General features: G+C 33.5%; 1 protein-coding gene across 1 annotated transcript in view; it reads right to left on the bottom strand.

Moving 5' to 3' along the window:
* The window catches only part of Dnajc13 (DnaJ heat shock protein family (Hsp40) member C13), a 120,452-nt gene that overhangs the window by 83,089 nt on the left and 18,322 nt on the right, over positions 1–19,041 (bottom strand). The window contains exons 2-6 of the mRNA XM_047563839.1: positions 17,805–17,885; positions 7,402–7,477; positions 6,496–6,645; positions 6,066–6,107; positions 2,148–2,348 (exon numbers count right to left, since the gene is read on the bottom strand). Coding sequence (XP_047419795.1) covers positions 2,148–2,348; positions 6,066–6,107; positions 6,496–6,645; positions 7,402–7,477; positions 17,805–17,872 — 537 coding nt within the window. The 5' untranslated portion in view covers positions 17,873–17,885. The remainder of the gene's footprint in view (positions 1–2,147; positions 2,349–6,065; positions 6,108–6,495; positions 6,646–7,401; positions 7,478–17,804; positions 17,886–19,041) is intronic.

Genomic DNA, 19,041 nt, shown 5'->3' on the forward strand with positions numbered 1-19,041 from the left:
CAGTCAATTCACTGGGGTAGGCAGGTACTATGTGGGTAGAATTCTGCTTCAACGGAAGTACTCTTATTTAATGTTTTACAAAGTGGGTTTCCTTGTAAGATTATGTTGAACTATGTTTAAATGTTTACCAGTCATTGCCCTGTTGATGTTACAAACAACTTTTAGGTTTGTATTTACAAAGGTAAGGTTGAGGTAGAGATAGCTACTTGCATTTGGTGCCTGGAGACCAGAGTGCTAACGGTCCTGCAAAAGGCAGAGATATATTCCCCACAAAAAAAGATTTGTCCTGGCTGAATGCCAATAGCTTCTCTGCTGAGAAGCACTGGATTGGATCATGTTTAAGAGCCTGATTTTATTACTTAAGTTCATTTTGTCACTGATGCAGAAGATATTAAGTAAAGTTTTGTTGAACTAATTTGTTGTGGTATCATATACTATAGTGAACTGATTTATTTCCACTAGTGTCTTTTAAAAGGCAGAGAACATATAGTCATCCCTCATTATATATGGAGGAGTGGTTCCAGGAAACCTTAGGGATACCCAAATCAAATAATGGTGAAATAACTGCATATAATTTGCATGTGTTCTTTTACATACTTCACATCATCTCTAGATATCTAATACAATGTAAATGCTATGCAAATAGCTGTAATACTATTTTGTTCAGGGAAAAATGACAAGGAAAAAAGTACATGTGCAATTTTCTTTCTAAATATTTTCAATCCACAGTTGGTTGAATCCAGGGATGCAGAATCCACAGATTTGGAGAACAGATTATACTTAGAAAACGGATAATTCAAATTAAAGCTTCTTGCTGTCACCAATCAAGAAAATATGTTGTTGATAAAGTATCAAACGGTAGTCAACCATGTTTAACTTACTGTTCCATGAAAGAGCTTGGTTGAATTACTATGATAGTTATGTTTTTAGGGCCTAAAAGGCCCCATATCTATAATTTGGCATGTTTTCCAACAAAAGCTAACTGTTGCAAATTTCCACTGCCCAGAGAAGAGACACCTGTGGACAACACATTTGAGACTTCTTTAGGGTGGGAGAGAAAATCAAGCTTTGTTCTTTAGGCTTCCTCTTTTGGATCTAGACTCAGAGGTGAGCAAATATCTAGCTGTGCGCTCCTGAATAAGGGCAATTAGGATGGTACCGACCAAGTGGGGAAAGAGTGAAATCTAGGACAAAAAAGGCCTACAACTCTGAATAGCAAATTATATTTTATAAATCAGATTACCTAGCTGCCCACTCTCATCATTCTGTTTTTTTTTTCTTGTTTGTTTTGTTTTTGCCTTTTGCCACTTATCTACCATTTTATTTATCTAAAAGTTATAAGCTTGCCTTGGCTCTGCTACCCAGGGAAGGATATTATTTTACCCACAAAACACTAAATTTTGGGGTAGTGTTCTCAGGTTTCTAAGGGAGCTACAGTAATTAAAATTGTGAAGACGAAGGAATGTTTTTAGTAAGTTCAACTTGGTTCCTTTTCTTAGAGACTATATTGCTTACATTTGAGATCTTGGGTTTAAATTTTATTAAGGAATGCAGGATACTTCAAAGATGATCATTGTCTGTAGCTTGGCTTCTATTATTGATTTAAAAACAGAATCTCAGCATCTTAAGTAGTTTCTGCTGGATCCCACAACTTATGTAAAAATAATTCAGAATCCAAGATAAAAACAAGCAATACATTACAAATATGGTATTTCAATGCATACTTGCATTACATATTACAAACAGTTTGACAAAGGACAGAATCCTCTCCATAAAGGTAAAAAGACTTTATATTACCTTTTTATTAAGCTTAGAAATTTTCAGGTAACACATTAAAAATACTAATGAAAATAACAACTATAACTACTATTTATGGAACACTATCAAGCCATATACTGTGTAAAGCATTTTAGGTTAGATTATCTTAATCAAGCTTCATGAAAAACATAGGATGACATATTACTCTCCTCCCATTGGAGAGCAGCAAACAGGTTCAAGTCCAATTATCTTTGACAGCAAAGCCTGCACTCTGAATACCACACAACTTCCCCTGAGGTTCACATGAATTTTCAAAATGAAATGTAAACACTTCCTTCCTTCAAGAATGCATATCCCTTTTAAAATGCTATTTTAAAAACACTACTCACCAATCTACTAAATCCTCCATAAAGTATACAAAACCCTCCTTGATAATCAGAGAGATCTACAAAGCCTTCAATATTTCTATAGTCATAGGAACAGAGTACTCTGTTGGTTGCAGGATTAATTTGGTCAAAGCCTCCAGGAGTTACTTCCAAAATTACAGGTTTTCTTGTATCACTCCAGTGATGCTTATAGCAGTTATATCTCTATAGAGAAAAAGAATTACTTTTAAGTACATATTGAAGCTTATCATAAAACAGTTATATTTAATATATATGTCACTGCTGTAACAACCAAAAATCAAAACATTATAAATATTTATAGTGACTATCCAAATTGTGAAAACATTGAATTTAACTAGAGGGGCTATGTATGTTTAATTAAGAATGTTCACTCTAACTGAAGACAGTATGTTCTTTTTTAATAAGCAAAGATTTAGGGTCACAAAATTTTAGAAAACAATTTTAAGCAACTCTTATGTAAATTAATGGTGGGGGAGGGAGGAGGCCTATAGTCCCAGCAACTCAGAAAACTAAGGTAAGAGAATCCTTTGAGGCCAGAGTTCCAGGCTAACCTGAGCAAAATGTGAGACCTCACCTCACATTTTTAAAAAAGGACATTCTAAATACAAATGTACTCTGAAAGATTAAGCATTTTAATGGCTGCATCACTGTAGTATGCTTATAGTAGTTCAATTCATAATAGCTAGATTGTGGAACCAACCTAGATGACCTTCAATAGATGAATGGATAAAGAAAACGGTGATATATATACACATTGGAATATTACTCAGTCATAAAGAAGAATAAAATTCTGGCATTTGCAGGTAAATGGATGGAGTTAGCAGAATATCATGCTATTCCAAAAAACCAAAGGTAGAATGTTTTCTCTTATAAGTGGATGCTGATACATAAGTGGGGGAAGAAGGGGTAAGGGAAGAATGGAGGAACATAGGATTGTGTGGAGGGAAATGGGGGAGGGGAGCGGGCGGGGGGGGGGGGAAGGAAAGCTGGTGGAATGAGACAAACATCATTACCCTATGTACATGTGACTACACAAATGGTGTGAGTCTACATTGTGTACAACCAGAGAAAAGTTGTACTTCATTTGTGTACAATGAACCAAAATGCATTCTGCTGTCATGTATAACTAAATAGAACAATTAAAAAAAGTTTTAATGGGGAAAAAATCTCATTTTTTGATGATACATTCTTTCAATCCACATTAGATACTGAAAATAGCTAAATCACATTTCAGGATAAGTCATAATATTCAATTTAAATAATCTGGTTTGACCCTGTACATTAGTATATATATTTTTTTTAAATATATACAAAAACATTATGAAGCCTAAATTTTACCTAAACCTCATCTAATCAAAGCACTGAAAAGTTTTGAGTCTTGATCATATTAGCAAGTAAAGTTCTATTTAGATAACATTCCTTTGTAAGTTAAAGTAGCTGCATATCAAATGATTAGAATGATCAATATCCATTTACTAACTAGTTTTACTCTTAAAAAGAAAAAAGATTTAATCAAGGCTGCTAAGCTAAGAGAAGCAGTACAGATGAGGAAAATAAATTTAAAGGATTAGTGAGGCAGAGAAAGAATAACAAGTTGTCACATGTGAAATAATATCTCCTCCTGCTATGATTTGAATATGAGAAGTCCTCCAAAAACTCCTGTTAATGCAGAAACGTTAAGAGGTAAGGTGACTGGGTTATGAGAGATGTAACCTAATCAGTTCACCCTAGTTTGAATGGACTGACTAGTGGTAACTGCAGGCAGGTGGGGCATGGCTAGAGGAGGTAGGTCACTGGGGGTTATGCCTAAAAGGGTGCATCTTCCCTGTCCACACACCTACTCCCTCCATCCTTGCCTTCCTGACCCTGCCATGAGTTTAGCATCTTTCCTCAGTTGTGCCCTTCTCCCATGATAGCCTCACCTTGGGGCCAGAATAATGGAGTAATCCATCTATGTATAGACTGAAAGTACCAAAACCATGAGATTCAAATAAACTTTTTCTCCTTTAAGTTGTTTTTGTTGGGGGTTCTGATCACAGTGACAAAAAAGCTAACATGTCTAAATAACAGTTATCTGCCCATCAGTATGAAAGAAAATACATGGTCAATTAGACAATTCTCAAGTTAAAGATATACGGGTTGCTCAGGAGTATAACTATAGCTGAAACTGAAATCACAAAGAAATTCTCTAGGTAGGTGTTCAGAAAAGAGTAAGGCATTAAATAATAAATACTCCCACTAACATCCCAACACTAACTTCAGCAATGACATTCATAGGATCAGTATCACAAATCTATGGCATCATACACAGTGGTTTTACATGTATATAAAAAAAAATCTTCTGCAGAAAAATAAAAAGACTGCATTAGCCCAATATATTTAGAGCCTTGATTTTGAACTTAAAAAGAGATCAATGCTATACCTCTCCACAGGAATGAGGGCAGAATGGAGGCCAGAAAAAATGGTGGGCTTTTCAAACTTGGCTTGTTTACATGCCCCAAACCCACTAAGCAGGACACTCTCCATTCTTCCCAGCAGACAATCACCTGTTGTTAATGAGATAGGCTGATGGAAACTTCTCACTATCCCTAAGGACTGCAGGGGCCAGGCCTAAAGGACTTTGAAAGACCCTGATTTCAAGTATATCTAGGGCCTGAGGCTAAATTCAACTTCTGTAGGAGCTGTTCAATCAGGACAGCGCTGGGGTGGAGGTGGAGGTGTCACTTTGCATACCTCACTCCTGATATAACAGTGAGTGGATTACCTTCAGTCAATCATCTAGAGACACTGTTTCTACCTCAAAGTTTTGAACAGTATTAAGTAACTGAAGTTTACTGATACAAAGGAAAGCTTAGAAACAAAATTCCTAAGTATGTTTTTGAAAACAGCTGTTTCCCAAAAAGATGAGATGTACAGAAAACAGAAAAATTAAAATAATCATATCAAGTTATAATCTACAGAAATCTGTCCTTGGCTCATCAAGAATATGAAACCAGACAGCTTGCCAGCTGCCATTAACTATTTTAAATGGCTCCTGGGCACCCAACCAATGACTAGAGTTGAAATCAGTGAGGCCCCAAGATGCTGAAACAGCAGCAGAATATCCAGAGACAAGAGGAGCGCTAAAGAGAGGGATGGTACTACCAGCCCAGTTCTGCCTTTAGTCAGAGGCCAGGGTTTTACACACAGTGCTGTAAGTTTAGGCATTATTTTTCCCCATTATATAAGTAATACCTACTCATGGGTAAGAAATTCAAAATTTCAAGAGAGTTTAAAAAAAAAAAAAAAGCATAAATTTCCATTCCTTTTCCCCAGAAATCTCTGGTTTAGTTTAAATGCTGCTGTAACATGACTGGAGAGGGACTGGGAAAGTTAAGATCCAAAAAGCAGCTCCAACTTCCCCCAAAGCTGTCAGTACACCAAGCCAAGCTTTAGTATAAGCCAGGTCCAGGGCAGGAACATGTCATATACACATTTTCAATGTGTCCAAACCTGAAAACTTTAATACTTTTGAATTAAGGAACTTCTATACCAAACAACTATTGCATGTTTCAACCAGCATTATCAACCAGTATGATGCATAATACTAGTGTTAGTGCTTGGGATTCTGAGTAAGAATCACCTGAGTTATAGCACTGCTATTGCTTTTTTATTTTATTTTATTTTATTTTGGCCTGATGATTTTTTCCTGTTAGAATTAAGTCTTAAATTTACTTCTTCATGAGTTTCTTATTAAGCTACATTTATCTATCCACATGGTATAAGACAACAATAAAACTGTTTCTAGTTTTCCTCCTAAGTTTGCCGTAAAAGGAACACACTAGTTATGGAATGATTTCTCTATTAAAGGGCAACATTTAAACAAATAAAAATACTTATTAATAAATGTTGAATATTTACCCTTCCTGTGATTTTTCCCTCTGAAAAATCAGTTCTAAATCTCTGAAAGAGAAAACATAACCACAATTAATGATAACAAACTGGTCAGGAAGACTCATGGGAAAGCACAAATTAATAACCTGACACTAAAAACTGTTATTACACTTTAAGGATATTCAATAAAAAAGTATGGAATTTTATTGAAGAACAAAATAGATTTAACACACAGTGCTTTTTCTTGTATATGAATTTTATGCTAATGAACTATCAAATATAAAAGATTTTCCAGGCTTTCTGTCGGAGAAAAGGAAAAGTTTCACACTTAAAGATTAATAAAAAAAAATAAGCACAGTGGATACAGAAGCTGAGAACATTAATGTTTGCACTGAAGTGTATCTATTTCACTTCAAAGAGAAGAGAAATTTAGTTTATAAACAGGGAACCTTCTTACCAATGCTTCTGTAAGAAGTTCTGTTCTGTGCTCTGTAGAAAATTTTAAAGTCTCTGACTTTTTCCCACTGCCTTTACGAAATGTGAGATTGAACTCTGTTCCTTGACCTTTTCCAACAGGGCTGATGCTGCAAATGTCTCCATAAGGCCACTAACAAAAATAAAGAAATTCTTTCAACTGGGGTTATAACATAGTAAAATGCATACTTATTACTTTAACTTCATATTCACTGATTAAATGAGCTCAATTTTATAATATAGTAGAGGTCTAGAAGAAGTCAAATTGTTTTAAAGGTTTTTAGTCATCACAGACAACCACAAAAATCTTATCTGTTAAAATTTTAATGATTAATAACATTAATCTAAAGCAATTAAAATAAAAGTAAAAAGAATTAGGGAATAACATTTTATGATTACTTGGAAGTCTGTTTAAAAAAGCAATCTACAAATTATGCCTACTTTAAAATTAAAATATAAAATAAGCTAAAATATCTTTAAATATGCTTATCTGTCCATGTTTAGTTGGTCTTGCCTTTAATAAACAAGTAATCCTAATTCCATAACAAGTATTTTATACCCTTTACACTTGTAACATAATTTTTACCTGTATTGTAATAACAGTGTTTAAAAATTATAAAGAACTACTTCACTCGTTTTACATAAGAGATGGCTACAATCAAGAGTTAACACACCAAAAAATTTTCCTGAGAGCCTAAAAATAAGCTCATCTGCTCTCTTCCTTATTTATTTATTTTTGGTCCTGAACACACAGAATTATATATAATAAGCATATTAATCTCTTCCAGGTTTGATATTCCTATCCTAAAATACTGGTTTCAGGCCAGAAGTAAGGGATCATTACCAAGGAGAGTTCATGTAATTACCTATCAGCATCTAACATAATTACCTGATTAGTTACTTCTAAGGTATTGGGATTATATGTAGTAATTGCATGGGTTCCAACTGAAAAGACACGCTTATACCTACAAAGAAAGACAAGGGCTTAAATTTAGTTTTAAACAAACAAAATCATAACGAAAAGAATATATGATACCAACACAGAAGGAACATTTCAATAAATAGAAATGTTACTTGATTAATGGTGACTAAATACAGCTGAGTTTTATATTCTCACTTTTTTTTAATGTTCTAAAATGTTTTTGGTATTAAAATTCACCAACCATTCCTTTTACTGTTAACTATTAAGAGTTCTGCAATAAAAAGTACACAAGTTGGCTGGGGTTGTGACTCAATGGTAGAGCACTCGCCTAGCATGTGTGAGGCACTGGGTTTGATTCTCAGCACTGCATATAAATAAATAAAAATAAAGGTCCATCAACAGCTAAAAAAAAAAATTATATATACATATATAAAGTACACAAACACCTTGTGATGTTAGTACACATTAACCTGACTCCTCATCAGCTGAGGATGGTAGAAAATTTTAAATGGTAAATTTTTATTTTAACAAAAAAGAATGTATACTACTAATTCTTTGCAAACATACTTTCAATAAAATGATGTAAAGGAAGGAAAAGCTATGGCCTGCAATTAGTCAGTCACGGCCACATCAGGAATCAATTTCTACTTAAGCAACCACCTATTACATTTATTATGTATTGCAACTTTGTTAAGTTTCATAAGCAAGAAATTTTCACTTCTTACTTCACTTCCTTTACTTAAAGTAACATATCCAAACAAGAAAAACATTTGGATATCAGTAATCTTTTAGAAAAGGAGGAATTCATGAGAAAGGTGGAAATTGAATTAGAAAAACACTTAAAAGTTCAAGAAATAGATCTTTGGATATGAAATATTAAAATGGGTAAAACCTCAGTATACAAAAAAACAAAAAATTAAGAATAAAAAGAATTCTAGATACAGAAATTTAAAAATAATGTTGCAAAACTGTGCTGATAAATTTGAAAACTAATATATCAATCACTATATATAGAATAATTTAAGAAAGCCAAAAAGAACAGTACTCTCCAAAAGCAGCAGGCTCCAACAATTTCAAGAGAGAAGAAACCATAGAGGCCCATACTTCTCAATTGTTCCAGCAAACAGAATAAAGACAGGTTCTCAGTTCTCATGATACTAAAATCCGACAGCACAAAAAGGGGGAAAAAAACCCAAAAAACACCTATTTTAAAAATAAATACTAGTGTTAGGGTTTGGATGTGAGGTATTCCCCCAAAAGCTCACGTGTAAGACAATGCAGTAAGGTTCAGAGAAGAAACATTTGGGTTATGACAGCCTTAACCTAATCAGTGAATTAATAACCTGATGGGACTGAGTGGTAAGTGAAGGCAAATGGGGTGGGTTGGAGGAAGAGGTGCATTGGAGGTATGGTTTTGTATATATTTGTATCTGGCAAGTGAAGATCTCTCTCTCTCTGCTTCCTGATCATTATGTGAGCTGTTTCTATCCACCACACTCATTTTAGGAAAACAGTTCAATATTAGAAAAATCCACTAATATAACTGATCATATTTAATGAAGTATCTATGTATAGTTAAGATATTTAAAAAGTACATTTCAGTTAATACATCCAAAAATGGATGTTAAATTAAATCAAATGCCTTCTTCACATTTATAGAGATCATGTTTTCTGCTTTGAATTACTAATACATTAAAAAGACATATTATCCTTACCCAACAGTCATTATTAGACTTGTGGGTAACATACTAGCAGTATTCCCATTAAGATCAAAAATGATCTCCAAAGATTTTAATTTTTATTGTTCTTTTTTTTTTCCTAATCGGTATATTATATAAAGTTTTTCTTTGGGCAAAAAGAAAACAGACTTAATCTTTATCATTTATTCATTAAGAAATATTTCTGTATTATGAATTTCCCCACAATTTACATGTCTAAAGTGAAGTGGGAAATTAAAAAGTGAAAACACTTTTTCCTAACATATAAACACTCCTTTTTGTCTAAAGTGGAGTGAGGGTTGGGGGATAATCCAAGTAGGTAAGGATTTATCTCAATAGCTGAAGAGTCACAAAACTTCAGAGGCTTAACCAATTAATGGGAAATAAAATAGATTTTGCTCAAATCAATATATAACTTAAAAGACTACACAATGAAAATGAATGTTCAACAGAAATATGAATTCATAAATTCTATTTTGCAGAATCAGCTTGAGTAAAAAATGACAATCTTCATAATCCTGAAATAATACTATATTTATTTTATTCTCCAAGTAAAAAATGTAAGAATTAATGCTTGAAATGTCCCAGAAGTTAAGCACTGTTCTGTGCAGTCTCAGAGGCTAAGTCAAGAAAATGTTTTCACTTCTCTACCTTCTTTTTCATCTTTACCACACCTAGGTCCCTTCTAACATCTTTTATTTATTAAATTTATGTTTAACTGACACATAAAACTTTAACTGATAATAAAAAACTTAAAAATTATGCATATTAGTGGGTACCATGTGATGTTTTCATTATGTATTTATTGTATAAAGCACACAAGTTAAACATATTCATCTTCTCATTCACCATATTTTTATGCCGAGACATTAAAAATCTTTTCTTCTAGCTTTTTTTTTGAGGTGCTGGGGATTGAACCCAGGGCCTTGTGCCTGCTAAACAGGTACTTTACTCCCAGAACTTCTTGCTCCTATCAACCTTTCTGTTCCTTCCTCACCTTACCCTCCTTAGCCTCTGGTAACCATCATTTGCTACTTGCAACTTCTGAGATCAACTTTTATTTAGATCCCACCTATGAGTGAGTTCCTGCAGTACTTGTCTTTCTGTGCCTGGTTTATTTACTAAGTATCTCCAGTTCATTCAAGTTGTTGCAAATGACAGAATTTCATTCTCTTTTATGAATGAATAGTATTCCATTGTGTGTATATACCACATTTTCTTTTATCCACTCATCAGTTCATGGATACTTAGGATATTTCCATTTCCTGGCTATTGTGAACTGTGCTACAATAAACACAAGTGTGCAAATGTATCTTTCTTATGCTGATTTTATTGCCTCTGGATATATACCCAATAGTGGGATTGTTGGATCATAGGGTAGTTCTATTTTTAATTTTTTGAGGCCCCTCCATACTCTTCTGCATAATGGATGAATTAATTTACATTCCTGCCAACAGTGTGCTAGGTTCCCTTTTCTCCACATACTCACCAGTATTTATGACTTCAGTTGGAAGTCATTCTTACTGGGGTGAGGTCACATCTCTGTGGTTCTGATTTGCATTTCCCTAATGATTAGATGATGTGAGCTTTTTTTCATTTATTTAACTTTTTTTTTTTAACAAACCCTTGTGTCGAGGGCTGACTTTCAATAGATCGCAGTGAGGGAGCTGCTTATTTAATTTTGTTTTAAACAGACACAGTGGACTTATATTAGATTAAAATACACTCCTTTAATTTCTATAAATAAAAATTTTAAGACAACATTAAATTTTCTTATCTTTATGAATACTGATTCCTCCTTCAAGACAATTTTTTATAATGTGATTATTTTCATGTGGTCACTCCCTTCACCTCTTAAGGGGGAAAAACCAACATGTTAGAACAATACTGTATTAGGTATTCCATAGACTGACTCAATAGTAAATCAGCACCCAAATCTGTGCTGGGTTAGATGATATGGCAGGGAATGAAAGAGAGTCCATTAAAGAGTTTCTCCCTAACAAACTGTTATTATTTACTTCAGACATCTAAAATGAATTTCAAAGTAGTCATGTCAATCATTGTCTGAAAGCTACTTTCAGACATGGATATATTTGCCATGTATAAATGTTGATACAAAGAGATAAATCAAAATATACTGGGTTATCATCACAATGTCATACTCTTTTGCACAGAAAATTCACATCTTTCTGTTTTCTAATAGAGAAAATTTAATACTACTTTCTTTCAATAAATTACTGTCATTATTATTAAATAATGGTTCTCAAATTCTTGAGGGAATGAGACCTTTGTGCATTACTTTTATTCACTGATGCATTCACTTTGGTACTAGGGATTAAACTCAGTGGTGCTTTACCACTGAGCCACATCCTTAGCCTTTTCCATTTTTTATTTTGAGACAGGTTCTCACTAAGTTGCCCAGGCTGTCCTTGAACTTGTAATTCTCCTGCTTCAGTCTCCTGAGTAGCAGGGACAATAGGCATGTGCCACTGTGCCTAGCTGCATATTACTTTTAAAGTTCAAAATCCTCAAAAAGGTCAAACAAATCTAATCAACTAGGAAGAGCGCTTTTATGTCACTCACTAGGTCCCATAATATAACAGCTTGAACTTTTCTAATACCACTGGCAAGGCTCTCTCATTTTAATGGTTCACTACTATTCTGAGGGAATTCATTCTCCCTAAAAGCAATTCTATCATTTCCCAGTTTGGCAGATATTGACAACTGATCCTCAGAACTAAACTGATACATAATTCACCACAAATTTAACCTTCTGATCCAAACTCTTCAGCTTCACATAAAGCTTACCTAATTCTTCCTTCGATCAGATGTTCAATTTGACTCCTTTTTCCTAGGATGAACACCCTAGTTCCATCAACCATTTTTTTTTCCATCAACCATTTAAAGATAAGTTTTGGCCATCAACTTCTCAAAGTCTTTAGGATCCTCATAGAACTTAAGAGGATTTTTCCTTTTATTATTCAAGGTTTTGAAAATCCAGTTACTTGAACTACAATTTCAGTCCACCTAGTAATAAAATTAAAGACAACTAGAAGTTTTCACAAAGAGTTAGGAGCTCAATGGTGAGCACTACTAAAGGAGGCACCACAGCTGAGGGTTAAGCCCACCACCTCTGGGGTCATACTCCCTGAAATTCTCACCCATTATGTAGTCTCTGATAACTTGATTAGTGTCTTTAAGTTTCAGTCTCCCCAAGTGAAAGATGTAGCTGACACATATAATTACTTAAAACAAATAATCCCTGTAAAGCGCTTGGCACTTCAGTGCCTAGTGTGTAAGTAAACAGTCAAAATGTGTTAGCTGTTCCCACTGCTAGATGACTAATAGTGGGAAGGGGGAGGAGATTCCAAAACTCCAACAGAATAAGTGAATTAATTATAATGCATATTATTTTGTTTTAAGTAGTCATTATTGCTTTAGTAAATTCATGTTTAAAACTCAGAACAAAATGATAGGGCAAATTGTCATTCATCTGACTGTATCACCAGAATACATGGGTACATGATTCTAGTCAATGGCTACTTTCACCTAAGACAGCTCATTCATATCAGAAGCTGTAACTCCTCAGAAAAGAAAAAAAAAAAAATAGTGATAGGACACACTCTGAAAATATCTGTCCTAATAACTCAGTGAGAAAGATGCCCTGCCTCTCTAAGAAGAAACAAGGGGTGTTTCATGAAGTGACAGTATTTAAAGAACTCAAATTCTGGATACAATGTTCATATTTTTCCAACTCTAAGATTCTCATAAAGATATGATCCAATTTGTACTTCTGTATGGAAGATGTTCAAATTCCAGATAGCCTGATAATAGTCACAGAGAGTTATACAACAATAACAAAAAGAGAATTTAAGTCACACTCTTCTGAGCTTTGTTTAGAGGCTGGCAGGGTCAAGAGCTAGGACAAAACAGGAGTAAAACCTCTCAGGATTCCCAGGGTTATTAGAATTAGTGAGGTGTGTAAATGCGAGGTAGCCAAAGAGAAAGGGGATCTCTTCTCTTATACTCTTTCTAATTTTTATAGAAAAGTGTCAGAAATTCACTAACTTCACTTTCCATCAATTCTTCTCTCAATGTCCTGTATCTAATTACAGGACATTGTGTGTGTCTTTGAATATAGTGTCTTTGAATATAGTGAACACCTGTCACTAAATTTCATAGACTAATCACCATATATCTTAATGTATTATGATTAAAATCCTATCTGAATACTAAAATGCTATTCAACATTTTCTGCAACTAATGTATAAAAATATTAAATTGATCCACAAATAGATTTTACTTGTAATTTCCATCCAGAAAAATCTAAGGACTTACATTACCATGAAGTTTTCCATAGTGAATCCGTACTTCTGCTTTAACTGAAACATCTGCACCTTCCTTCCTGTCTGAAATGGCTTGCTTAGGCCAAAAAGGAAACTTTGCTCTTCTGTGAAAGAAAAGTGCTTTCCTCCCTCATGAAGTCTACTCTCCCATCTTACTTTTCTCAGAATGAAGACCTAATTAAATTATGTATATACTGTGCAAGGCTGAAAAACAAGGTAGAAGAAAAGCTACTCTGCAAACCAAGAGAACTTCTACTGATTGATGGTGATAGACCTGCATTAATGAAGGAATGTGGGGCATAATGGAAACTACAACAAAGGTGACAGGAATGTATAACATACTTCTTTAGTGAGAATATCTGGAGGTTATCTTTAATTTAGGCATATGAAGAGAAAGAAAAATATGTATTCATCTCACTGCCACCATCAATAATACTTTTCTGAAATGTCAGGACTGGGTCAGAAACATAGGTGGTCATGGGGTTTCTTAGAACTGAAGTCCTGAGTCCCCAAAAGCACATGCAAAATTTGTTGTGTATAAAATATTTCTATAGAGATAATTCAATTGGCTACTCTGAAACAACAGAATGATTTTAATGTTGGTCATTTATTCTTTACATTAACATTGTTGACAATACTTTAAACCTAGATTAAAATTGGCAACATAAAATAGACAAATATAATAAAAGTTTCAGTGCCACATAATAATGTACACAACCCAATGAAATAACTTTAATATGTGGAAAGCATAGACTCTTCTAGAAAGTTAAAAGATTCAAGGTGTATACTGAAAATAACAAAACATTGTTGAGAGAAATTTTAAAATATCCAAATAAGTGGAAACATTCCCTGTTCGTATTTCAGAAGAGTTCATCTATAGAGGTAGAAATACCCCATAATTGATAAACAATTGATTCAATACAATCCCTATTCAAATTCCAGCTCTCTTTTTAGCAAAATTAACTCACTCTAAAATTCATAAGGAAATGAATTAAGACAGAATGCTGAAATAATCTTGAAAAAAATAACCAAGTTACAGACTCATACTTCCCTTTTCCAAAATAGTACAAAGTTATAGTAACCAAGGCAGTATAGTACTGGCATAGATAGGCTATAGGATCAATGGAAGAAAATTAGGAGTCCAGAAATAAATACTTATATTTATGGTTAATGATTTTTTACAGACTGTCCAAACAATTCAATGGGTAAAGAATAGTCTTTTCACCAAATGATACTCATACAATTAAATTATGTGAAATGAATGTGGGAGGGGTATTTTTCTTTTAAATTTTGTATGGTCCCATCCTTAAGACATTCAAAACCAGGAAAGACAAAACCGTTCTTTAGTGGTGTGAGGTCATGGTAATAACAAAAGCCATGGTCAAGGTCACCTTAGGGGTGGAGCAAGCAGGTCAGTTAGGGTATGTGTGTGATTCCATAGTGCTGGGGATGCTGCAGGTCCTGACTGGGGAGGTGGGTGTCAGCCACACTCATGGTACAATTCATCAACTCCCACAGATATACATGTACTTTCCCATATGTATTTTATTAGTGAAATAAATTTGGATCCTAACTTCATACCATATACAAAAATTAACTCAAAATTAAAACTACAAAACTCTTAGAAGAAAACACAAGACTAAAACTTTGTGACTCCAGATTAGATATGGCTTCTCAGATATGACACCAAAGTCACAAGCGTTTAAAAATAAATAAATAAATTACATTTCATCAAAATTAAAAACTTTGTGCTTCACAGAATACCATCAAGTAAGTGAAGGTCAGGCATAGTGGTGGACCCTGTAGTCCCAGCTACTTGGGAAGTTGAGGTAGGAGGATCACTTGTGCCCAGGAATTCAAGACTACACAGATCAATATAATGAGAACCCATTGCAAAAAACAAACAAATAAATAAAAATAAAGAAAAAAAGTGAAAGGACAATCTGTACAATTGGAGATACAAATCACATATCTGATAAGGAATTTGTATTCAGAACACATAAATTCTTATAGAAAACAATGGAAAATGTTTAAAAAATGGGTAAATGATGTGAACAGAAATTTATAAAAGATATAAAAACACCCAATAAGCACATGAAAAGATACTCAATGTCATAGTCATTAGGAAAATTAAAATAAAAAAAAAAACATGAGCTACTACTTCATATCCGGTAGGATGGCTAAGTTTTTGTTTTGTTTTGTTTTGTTTAAAGGCAATAATATGTACTGGCAATAATGAAGAACAATTGGAACTCTTATATGTTAAAGGGAATGTAAAAGCAGTTTGGTTATTTCTCAAAAAGTTAAATCAGATAGCCCACTCCTTGGTATTATACTCAAGAAAAATGAAAATAATAGATTCAACCAAAAACTTGTACATGAATGTTCATAGAAGCATTATTCATAATAGTAAAAAATGTACACACACAAATGTCCATCACAGATAATGTACAAACAAAATGTGGTATATCCATACAGCAGAATATTATTTGACAATAAAAAGAAATGAAATACTGGCATATGCGAGGGGGGGATGAAACTTGAAAATATTAAGTGGAAAAAGCCAGTCACAAAAGACCACATTTTGTACCATTCCATTTACATGGGATGTTCCAAATAGGCAAATCCAGAGATAGAAACTAGTTTAGTGCCTGCCAACTGCGGAGAAGAGGAGGGAAAAGGGAGTAAAGACTATTCTCTTAAGCAGTTTTTAGAGGAAGTATTTTTTGGGTGATGAAAGTGTTCTAAAAAGAGTTAGTGGTGATGGTTCACAATTCTATAAATATGCTAAAAAATCACTGAATTGTATACATTTAAAGGGCAAGTTTATGGTATGCAAATTGTATCCTAAAGCTGTGATTAAAAACAACAAAAAAAAATGTCAAGGTGTGAATAGAGGAAAGGAATTGTGCTAGAAGCACAGAAATAGTTGTGCTCCAAATTTTTATCAAAAAAAAAAAAAAGGGGAAATAAAAGAGAATTGTCTTAGTCACTACTCTCTAATTTCCAGATGATTACAATTACTGGTAAGCTCACAAAGCATAAAATATTGCAATAAGTTTGTTCTTTAGAATTAATGGATGAGTATGCTATGATGATATTAAAAACATAAGTTATGATGACCAGAGCAATCTACCACTTGAGAAGAAATAAGAATCATTTAAACATACAATTTTCTTCAACTCTGATTCAAAGAAAGAAATGACTCATATTACCCTGGATATGGCGATTTTCTAACTTTGCTCAATGAAACTATCTGGGGAAAAATATTAGAAATAAGTATTCTACAAGGGTAATAACTATGCCAATTTAGAAGATTTTACAATTGAGCTACTAAAAGAAAACAAAATCAAACAATTCGGAATTTTCAAAATTATAGTCAGTTTGCTAATGCAAACAAAAAACTCTACGGAGTTCAAATGTTGCACCATCCCAAAAGTTGCCACATTTTCTAACTACAAAATGAAAAGAATAAGAACAAAAGCCATTGTTTTTTTGCATGTGTCCCTTTTATCTTGAGACCCAATTTAGAATAATGTGGTCACCTATGTCCATGTATGTGACATACTCACTTTACTCATTAGCACTCAAGAGGACCAGAGACTAAACTGCTTTTGCGAAGGTCAACAAGATGCCACTCACTGAGTACTCATTTTGCTTAGGGCAAAATTTAAATACCTTCATATGTTCAGTATCTCTTCAGTTAATCTTTACAACAATCTGAGGTGAAGGAATTACCATCCATTTTGCAGAAAAGAAACAGTAACATTTATACCTTTACCTAAGAAAGCTACCAAACAATATGATCAACACCTTAAGGGGGGGGGGGAAGACCCAAATCCAATTTTTAAATTTCATTTCACTTAAAAATACTTTTACAAACATCACTAGAATTAATGACATATTTCCTATGAGAATCAAATGGATATGAAAAATGTCTTGATTACACACAGGTTAGACTCTGGCAATGTAACTGTAGAGTTAACACTGTCACTACTGTATAACCTCAAAATTAAATGATAGCAGCAAAGAGAGTGGCTAACTAGTCTACATTCTTCTTAACTGTTTCAATTCTTTAAAAAACTCCTTCTCAAGACAGATACAGAAAACTAGAAATATCAAAAGAAAAAAGAACAATAACTTATTCTAAATGTAGCGTTTGCTTTTAAAATGTGCACATATGCTTTTTAGAAGAGAACTGAATAGGAAATTGAGCTGTGCAGTACTATTCAAGATATCAAAACGCTAATGTTTGAAATGATATTTTACAGAAGCACAGAAAAATAAAACCAAAAGGAATACTTACTTTCCCCTCCATGAATGTTTTGTTGTGTAGAAACATGCCAAATCCTTATTTTCCCTAATTATGTTCATTTTGTGCTGAAACCTGAAAGATAAAGTATTGGTATCCTTAATGCAACATTATGTATTCTTCATTTTTCCTGAATGTCCCACACCAAAGCTATGATCTCTCTCTCTCACTTTCAAAGCTCTACAAGATCATAAGATGTTTAAAGGTTAGTGGTATGTTCAGTGTTCTTACAGCTTTTTTTATTGTTGTCTTGTCAGTTGTCACCCACTGGACTGGGTTTCTTAAGGACAAGAACTGCCCTTGATCAACATCCTGAGTGTAAGGGATCTAATAAAAAATGTCAGTTAACAAAAATGAATCTTTGAATCTCACATTGCAAAATAATGCGACTCATGAAGAGCACCTAAAAATGTTTCCCAAATGTCAAAACAATTCCAAAAGATTTCTGCTCAGCAAGCTACTTTGCTGTCCCTGTCACCTTTTATAAATAAGAATTTAAAACTAATAATTCTCATTATAAAAGTAATGCAAGTCCATAGTAACTAATCTAAAATGTTCATAAAGTATGTCATCTTTCCTTCTTGCATCCAAAGGCAATCATTCCATTCTCTCTCCTTACATTTACAAAACTCATGTTTTTTAAAACAAAACAGATTGTCATTTGTATTGTTCAAACTGTTTTCACAAAATAACCTTTCCCCATGGAATTAAATATTGTTGGAGAAAACTGTTTTTAAGGCTACAAGGTATTCATTCCATTTTATGAATATAGTAGGACAGAACTATCAAAGTGTACTTGCAAACTGTTTTTACCAGGTCAAATCAACATAAGAAAGGAAATTGAAATTAAGTGTTCAGAAACTTATAGTAGTTTGGTTTGTGGAGTCTGGTGGAACAAGATGTAGAAGATAAAGGCTGTTGAACTTGTGTGATGAATCACACGAGGAATGAGCTTCCTAAAGCCACATGAAGTCAAGTCTATAAAATCCAGAATCTGATTAACTTCATGCATAAAATCCAGAACCCATTTATTTCATGAAAGAAATTCAAATTGAGTTTATTTTACAGGATAATTTGTTGGGATGGCTACTAATGAAAGATTGATGATAAATTTTCAAAACATTACCTCATTTATTTTGAATAAAATTTAAAAATGAATATATTAACTGGTTGCTTTTGTGGCTTGGCAACTTCCTAGGTCTTAATTAAAAATGCACTAAAAAATATTGTA

The sequence above is a fragment of the Sciurus carolinensis genome, chromosome 9 (assembly GCF_902686445.1).
Source record: "Sciurus carolinensis chromosome 9, mSciCar1.2, whole genome shotgun sequence".
Taxonomy (NCBI): domain Eukaryota; kingdom Metazoa; phylum Chordata; class Mammalia; order Rodentia; family Sciuridae; genus Sciurus; species Sciurus carolinensis.